Raw genomic sequence first — 8636 nt, forward strand, 5'->3', positions numbered from 1 at the left:
CCCACCGTCCCACGAAATGGGAAATTCACGATTATTTCCATCGCAATATAAAAAAGGCATATCACCCTCCTACCAGCATCAGCCGAAAGGCAAGCAGTAGCATGGATTTAACGAGGAGATTATAGCAAATCCCCTCTTCAGTAAGAGGCCCTTTTTCTGCAATTAACTTAAACCATTCCTTGGTAACGATTTTGTTCCGAAAACCATTGCTAAGGGCTGGGTTAAGTAACCAATAAATGACTCTGAGTACGGTGGTAAGATGATGATTAATAAACAACTTTCGTAATTTCACTTTAGTTTATCTGTCACGCATTAGAAGAAAAATAGGCATACCATCAACTTTATGATTTACATTTGAAACCTCAACCTCTGGACAATAAATCAGTCACATTGAAATACGATGGCCCAATTTTTAATACGTCTTTGCCAAATGATTACATCACCGGTCCTATGATGTCAGATATGCATGTTTATTTTTTTATTATAATTAAATACAATATTAAGTTTCCAATTTCACCTGTTCATGGGAATTCGTATGTTAATAGTCTATAGCTTGATCGTTCCACTTGCTTTTCGTTTCCGCATTGTCGTGTGTTTTTTTTACATAATTGTCAATAATATTAATCTCATTGACTTAGTTTAGAGCTTTGATTAGCTATGTATGTATGCTTCTTAATAAATATGTAATGTATTAGGAATGAATTTGTAAGTGCGTTTTTATTAATGTCTCATCTTAACGTTTAGACTCATTTTCAGAGAGACACATACTACCAAATGTGTAACTGTCATACATTTTTATACACTTTATTTATTTTTTGAGCTTATTCTCGGCCACAGTCCGATTAATAAGGGATTATTCCTTAGTTTTGCGATGCAGTTTCCTAGTTAATAAACTCATCCATCTCTTTGTTCATTTTAAACCCAATCCTGATGAAAATAATAATCATAGTCAAAGTCAAAATTAAAATTATCTATTTCAACGGGAAGGCCTTTTTGAACGTCAAAGCAACTATTACAATAATAGGAAAATCAAAATGTCTGTCTGTCTGTCTATCAGTCAGTATTTGCTGGTTTAGATTCCTATGGAGAAGAACGAGCAAGAAACTAATAGGCCTCTAAACCACAATGCGTAGAAAGGGAAAATAATCTATAAATAAACTATGCGTCGTTTCATTTGGAGTACACCAATAACAGTTTCTCCGTGTTACGTAAATTAAATGACAATAAATCATTCCTAAGGTCGCACAGCCTTCCAATTCCAGTGAAAAGCCCGCCCACATTGGCCACATTCAACCTCATTTATAACCGAAATGTTACCGGCACTTATTTATAGATTCAATCTCGGTTTCAAGTTGCATAGATTTCTTATAATCAATCTTCTTGCTATCGTTTTATATGTCGTTTAATTGTTGTTGTACTTTGAATAATAGGCTGTAAGTAACGAAGTACTTCCTTATGTAATTTTAGTGTACTGTGACTGTTCTTGGCAATAAAAGGTAAGCTTTCATTCAGTAGGTATCATATTTACTCAATGGGGCATTAATTAACCTATGTACCTCATGATATAAATAACTTATCCTGTGTAAAGCTCTGTAATAGGTATTTGTTGTACATAATAATGAATAAATAAATAATTGTAGGAGTAGTTATGCACTGAGTTATACTGACATAGCAATTGATTTCAGAACAAAATCGTTACAACGGTAATAGTTTAAGTAATCACTAAACGTCTCTGAGTATGTACTCATACTCATAATGTAATCTCCTTATTATCATCATCATCAGTAGCTGATCACCCCTAAGGACTGGGTAGTAGACTAATCGGTTGTATGTTTGTCGGTAGGGACTAATCCCTACCTATCGGGTTACCGGTTGGGTTTTACGGGTTATCGGGGCTCCGCCTCGAAAAGCAGAAAGAGAAACGGGGTAGTTTTTAGTCAGTAAGAGACTGACATTCAATCTTGCTTCACCCAAGGAGGGAGAAGACATTAGATGGTTTTCCACCCCAAACAAAAAGTTCCACACACCGAAAGATGTAATTTATTGAAAAAATTGCTCAAGTAGATTTATTAGAAAAGACTAACTTATACAAATGATTGCAATATGTTTTTGAACTAATGGGAAAAACAGTAGTAGCATGGAGTCTGAAATTGTGCCCGGTACAAGACAACAGGTTCCATAACAAAGCTATTGAAAAGTGGGTGTTACATTGTATACTTGCACCTCTTCTACCCCTTTTGGGATTAAGTGTACTAGAAATATTTTGTAGGTAATAATAGTATTTTCTTAATAATTCTTATTCTTATTATGTTGTCCTACTATTTGAGACTAGTGAGTATCTAACGATGTATTATGTTAGCTAAATTTTATTTCTCCACCATCTTTATTCCATAACTTTATGATAGGGATAATATGTACCCTCATAAATGTCACAAAATTTGATGTTGATAGCATGGAATATATTAAAGACTGTCTTTAATAGCGTTTATTGGACTCTTAAGATTTAGTGTCATGTGGTCATATCGCATAGGAAAATAAAATAAATAATTCTTTGGATATTTTGTTTTATTTAAAGTTATAAAGCATAACGTTACTATTTACAGCAAACATTATAAGAACATACAGTTAGTATATTCACCTAAATTAATGACTTAGTTATCACCCTAGATTGCAGCCTCACGATGAGCTATGAAGCGATCTATATTTACAAAAGACCGGACTAGGCTTGTGACGATTAGACTATGTACAATGTATTTCTTTGGTTATCCAGAATTACCAGCTGGACCAACCGTGGCCGTGACCGTGGCTGCTGTGGCCGTGGCTGTGAGCCTTGTGGTGGACAGTCTTCACGACTGGGACGGCGTACTCCTTCACAACTGGCACGGGCACCTTGACCAGCTTCACGACTGGAACTTCAACAATCTTCTCAACGGGCACGGGGTTGTCTACGTGTACTTTCACAATCTTCTCGTATGGGACCTTCACGATCTTCTCGACGGGGTAGGGCACTGGCTTGTCGACCTTAACTTGCTGGATCTTCACAACTGGTACTGGTACGTTCTTGACGACTGGCACTTGAACGGGGTAGGGCTGGGGTACTGGGACCTCGACTCTCTGGGGTACGGGGTAGGGCACAGGCTGGGGCACTCTGTGGGTAACTTCCCTGAAGACTTGGTAAGGTTCCTCACGGATGCGGTACTGAGTAGGAGCACCGTTACCATTAGCAAGACCATGGATCTCTTCAATAACAGGGGCCTTGGCACCTGGGGGTGGAGCATCACCTCCGGGAACAGTCAATCCAGATCCTCCGAGTCCAGATCCACCGAGAGCGGGTCCACCAAGGCCAGCACCGCTGAGTCCAGAACCACCGTCAAAACCGGGTCCACTGATTCCGGGTCCACTGATTCCAGGTCCACTACCGATGCTCGGTGATCCAATTAAAGATCCACTGCTGTAGCTGGGTCCACCCAATCCGGAACCACTGCCAAATCCATGACCACCCAATCCGGAACCACCTAGTCCATGGCTACTCAATCCGGAACCAAGGTTCAATCCGTGACCACCGCTGATAGAGGGACCAGACAATGAGGTGTCAAGGATGCTGCCACCATGAGAGTAGCCACCGTGGCCTAATCCTGATCCAGAATAAGTCGCAGAGGGTAGTGATCCAGCAGGAAAACTGCTGGGGGAGAAGCTGGATGATGAATGTGAGGGGTATCCACCCGATGAATGGTCACCGTGATGGTGACCGTGGAGGTAGCCGGCGTAGGTGCTGCTCAATAGGATGGATAAACATGTCAGTTTCATCTGAAAAGATAGAAACAAGTTAGTCTTTCATTCATACTTTGGAAACTTGTCTGTCATTTTTGTTTTTTTTTAATATACTTACAAAAGCAGCCATTGTGACTAGCTAATCGCTGGCCGCTACGTGAACTTGTGTTGACTGTAACAAGCGACGCTTGTTTGTGATGATATCGTGTACTTCCATGATATTTATATCGATGTCGCGTGTAGGTCAACACGCGTTGAGAACGAGAGTAAACGAACTGGTTTCTGAATAGTCTTTTCCTTTTCTAACGGAAACATTTGACGTACTAGCCGTTGCTGTGGAATATATTATGCTCATCGGTTACTCAATGGCTGCTGATGAAGGAGTCTGTCTTTATTGATATGAAAATTATGGCGATTTCTAACTTAAATGACATTGAAAAGGTTTTAATATCGAAACATTTCATTTTAATATTTATTTCGATACCATGGGTGACAAGGTGACCATTGCATTAAGCATCTAATTATGAACTTTGACAACTTTCCATGTGTGAACTTAGGACAAGTCAAGTAATATATAATTTTAAGTGTGGGAGAGCCATGCTTCGGCACGAATGGGCCGGCTCGACCGGAGTGATAGCACGGCCTCACAGAAAACCGACGTGAAACAACGCTTGCGTTGTGTTTCGTTGTGTGAGTGAGGTTACCGGAGGCCCAATTCCCCCTTCCCAATCTTCCCCATCCCCGATTCCCGAACATAAATTCCTAACTCCCAAAAAGCCGGCAACGCACTTGTAACGCCTTTGGTGTTTCAAGTGTCCATGGGCGGCGGCGATTGCTTACCATCAGGTAATACGTCTGCTCGATTGCCGGCTTGTTCCATAAAAAAAAAAAAAAAAAGTAATAGGTTTTTTTCTTATAAGGACTATAGTGAAACATTTTTACAATCTTCAGATCTAATGAATTTCAGTTTCGATTAACCACCTTTCTTTTTTGTTTGTTTATTGGTTTCAATTTCAGACTGCAGATTTTAAACTTAAAATAAAGATAATTTTAAGTTTGGTGATCAAGTGATAATTCCGAGCCACAACAATAAAGTGTGATGCAATACAATTGAAAAAGGCCTTAATTTTTCATACCTTTGCATAATAAATAGTCGTCATAATGTTGCATATACGGTGAATCCGTAAAGTTATGGACACCGTTTCCTATTCGATCAGAAATTGCTTTGACTACCAAAAAATGATTTTATGCGACAAATCAATTATAAAACATAACGGTTTTCTTCTCACGTAATTATACTGAGAAAAGCTCTAATAGTTTCGAGTCACAAAGGGATTCTTAGGATTGCAGACGCCGCGTCCGTGCGCTATTCATAGGGAATAGTCCCTCTAGTTACTACTAGAGCGACTAGTACTCTAGAGTAACCAGTAGAGCTTTACTCAGTATTTTAATTGAGTAAACCGATATTTTTAGTTAATTTAGTAACACGACAGTTATTGTAAAAACTGAGTTACTTCTTTATTTCTAGACTTAATGATTAAGATTGGCTTGTAATTAATATGCAGATCATAGGAATCTCTGACACATCAAAACAACTTTCATTTATATACTTCTATCATATTATAAGAAGAGATTAGTATCATGAAAGGAAATATAATTCAACAGGGAAAAATTTCCTTACCTCACCAATCACCACATCATTTTATAAAGACTTTTCCTACGGGGTTGTACTCGGTCTGCTCTACTCCTATTGATAATACCGTGATTTTTTATAACCTATAGCTTTCCTCAATGCATGCACTACCCAACACAAAAATAATTATTCAAATTGAACCAGTAAATCTGAAGATTAGCGTGTTGAAACAAATAAACAAACTCTTCAGCTTACTATATTAAAGTAATATAGATGAAACCTAAACCCTTTTACACAGTCAGTTATTACCAACCGTAGCAAACAGTAAAATGCCGAAACATACCAATTAAGTGTTAAACATTTATGTTGTGTAGTGAAAAGGTTGGAAGTGAGAGCTTAGGTCTAAGTTTAGATCATAGCGTACCTAAGACTATAATTATTTTAATGCATTATGAATACAAGTAACTATGAATATATGCTACTAGGTTCGAAAAGGTCAAAAAGGCTAAACGTTGAATATTTCTAGAAAGTTTGTTTGACAAATGAAAGTGACGTTTCTAATTCAGATATCTGTGTTATTCGGAGATGAATATAATTATAAATTTGGTTTTATTTATAAATCTCTGATCAGTGATGTAATATTCGTAGTAGCTCATCGTTCTTTCTTTAGTTTACACGCCATTTGTATTCCACCAGCCCGTGGCAGCTTACTGCTGGACTGTGATGCCTCCTCTACACAAAAGGGTTGGTTATAATCTCTATGTTTCATAGGTGGGTTGGAAGTTACAGAACCAGGTTCAGGTTCATCAGAAAGTAGGCGTTGCTGCCCGGTCTCTATCAATTAGGGTACTTTGCCACGAGCGATGTGCTATGTAACTATGCTAGGAAGATGTAATAGCTCAGCTGTGAAACTATGTAACCGTTTCCACCGATACTAAGTAATGTAGCTGTGCGATATCTAGTAAGATGTGCTATGAAGATACGCCGTCGCAAAGTAGCTATGCGAGGAAGATGCACAGCTCTCTTAGATGAAGCAATCCATAGCACGCATCTTTTCATAGTTTAGCTGAGTCCATTTCCACCAGGGCTAAGCTATATGTGCCAATGAATATGATTGGTGAAAGCCAAACGCATCCACAACAACGTAGCATAGCACATCACTGGAGAAAAAGCACCCTTAATGTGTATTTACTCCTTGAATTTCTTCATGCCATTCCGACACTCGCGTGAAGATACTATACGTATAATTATCAATGGTGATGTCAGATTATGTATTCTATAATACTTTTTGGCATTTCGTTTACTAATGCCTGTTTAATACGCTATAATAAATTATTATCGCAGTAATAAAGTAAGTCATAAATCACAACTACAGCGTCCACGCAAAAGTAAAATAACCGATAATAAGACTCATTACATTAATTGGACTCAATTTAATCAAGATCAATAATTTGACGAAAAAACTTATGTCTGTTAGAAACTTGATTAAGAGTAATCGTTGACCATATATCTCAATTTACAGTTAAATGTCATGTATGTGGTAAATCTTTGGTTTTCTATGAAATATTAACACGTTCACTGCGGATCACCCATAGTCGGCCCGCCGCGGGACTTCTGCTTGTGCGGACGCGAAATGTGAGAACTTCCCGCCAGTGCGGGACATGACAGGACATTATAGTATAGGCGGGCTCAAAAGGCCCACCACGCACTGTCCGTAAGTTGGCCTGTTTGGACCGCCACCGCACCAGATGAAAATAATACATGTTATTAAGATTTACTGTGTTGCATTGGTTGACCAATGCAAGAATGAAAATGAATGTTTTTTAATTTAATGCTGGTGTAAATTAATATGTCCTTAACCGGAGTGATATAATTCAGAAACAGGGTCATTATTCACATAATTTTATATTACAAGCTGAAACTGGTACGATACCAAATATACTGAGTAGAAACATATCTACTAATTGAACATGCAAACTAAGATACTCGAAAGACATTACAACCGTTTAGCTGATTAAAATGACCAATGAGTTTCATAATTTGAATTGATCGCAAAACGTGAGATGAGAGTTGGGTCCCATCGGCGACGTGGTCAAGAAAGCGAGACGCACGCGAGTTCCACTATATTTCAATACATTTAACGCATAACAGTCGAGACAATATGATTTTTTTGTAAAATATTTATTGATTATTTCGGTATCCAGTGAAATTAAAAGGTTATAATTGATGATTATTTATTTTTGATAAATATAGGCATAAATATATTTTAAAGATTACGTAGGGGCAACTACCCAATTGCTAGCACTGCACCAAATTATCAGCACTCTGAATAAATCGACCAATTCTAAGGTTTTCACTTACTAATTTGGGTTTCCACACTTATAAATAAATAAATGTATGTTTTTGGAATCCTGCTATTGGGAAAATCATACTTTGAGACCTCAAATTGATGGAAATTATGTAAACAAACATTTGTGTCTTGCAGTTTCTTCTGTTTTTGCCTGTTTCTTGTGATCGCCGTTAAGGTCACGTGTTTACATTTTATGATATATCGTATCTTTTACAAATTTAATATTGAAACTAATGATTTCTCTGATATTTGAGATAATTTTTGATGATAATCTGAAGAGTAGAATTTGAGGTTTTGGTGATTAATTGGTAAAATAGATAGTGCTGATAAATGGATCGAATATTTTGTAAATTCTAAATTATCAGCACTGGTGATGATAAATGGAAAAAAGTACATAAATACTAATTTCATATTTTTTAATGTAAATTATGTTTATTTTATGCAAAGAATTGATTTTGCTTTGTAAAACTAGTTTATACCATCAAAATCCAAATGTTAGCATGGTGCTGATAATTGGATCAGAAGCATGCTGATAAATTGGTTTCCCTAGAATTTCATCATCTCTTCTTATTTCTTTCTATTTATTTTTTCTCTTCTTATTTTTTGTTTTATTACCAGTATTATTAGCAGAGATTTTGTAGATGGTATGCAAGCTACGACAACTTTAGAGATTATTTTAGTAGAGCGCAATTGGTATGTCTTGATAATCAACAATATTTACTAACACCAGTCAGATTACAGGACATTTTGATTACTGAAAAACCACCTGAACGGAAAGGTGTTAAAAAAAGAGATTTACTTGGCCATCGTACGTAATCGTGCAATAGACCATCGTAATTCGTTATCATGAAATAGACTAAACAATTTAATACGAGAAATGTC

General features: G+C 37.1%; 1 protein-coding gene across 1 annotated transcript; it reads right to left on the reverse strand.

Moving 5' to 3' along the window:
* Positions 1-2547: 2547 nt before the first annotated feature.
* On the reverse strand, positions 2548-4057 carry LOC118267858 (chorion protein S38-like). Its single transcript, XM_035582103.2, has 2 exons — positions 3890-4057; positions 2548-3807 (listed from the first exon to the last, which is right to left on the reverse strand). Exons 1-2 carry the CDS (start codon positions 3899-3901, stop codon positions 2773-2775), a joined length of 1047 nt encoding a protein of 348 aa, XP_035437996.2. The 5' UTR covers positions 3902-4057; the 3' UTR covers positions 2548-2772.
* Positions 4058-8636: the final 4579 nt, after the last annotated feature.

This window comes from Spodoptera frugiperda, chromosome 6, assembly GCF_023101765.2.
Source record: "Spodoptera frugiperda isolate SF20-4 chromosome 6, AGI-APGP_CSIRO_Sfru_2.0, whole genome shotgun sequence".
NCBI classification, from domain to species: Eukaryota; Metazoa; Arthropoda; class Insecta; order Lepidoptera; family Noctuidae; genus Spodoptera; species Spodoptera frugiperda.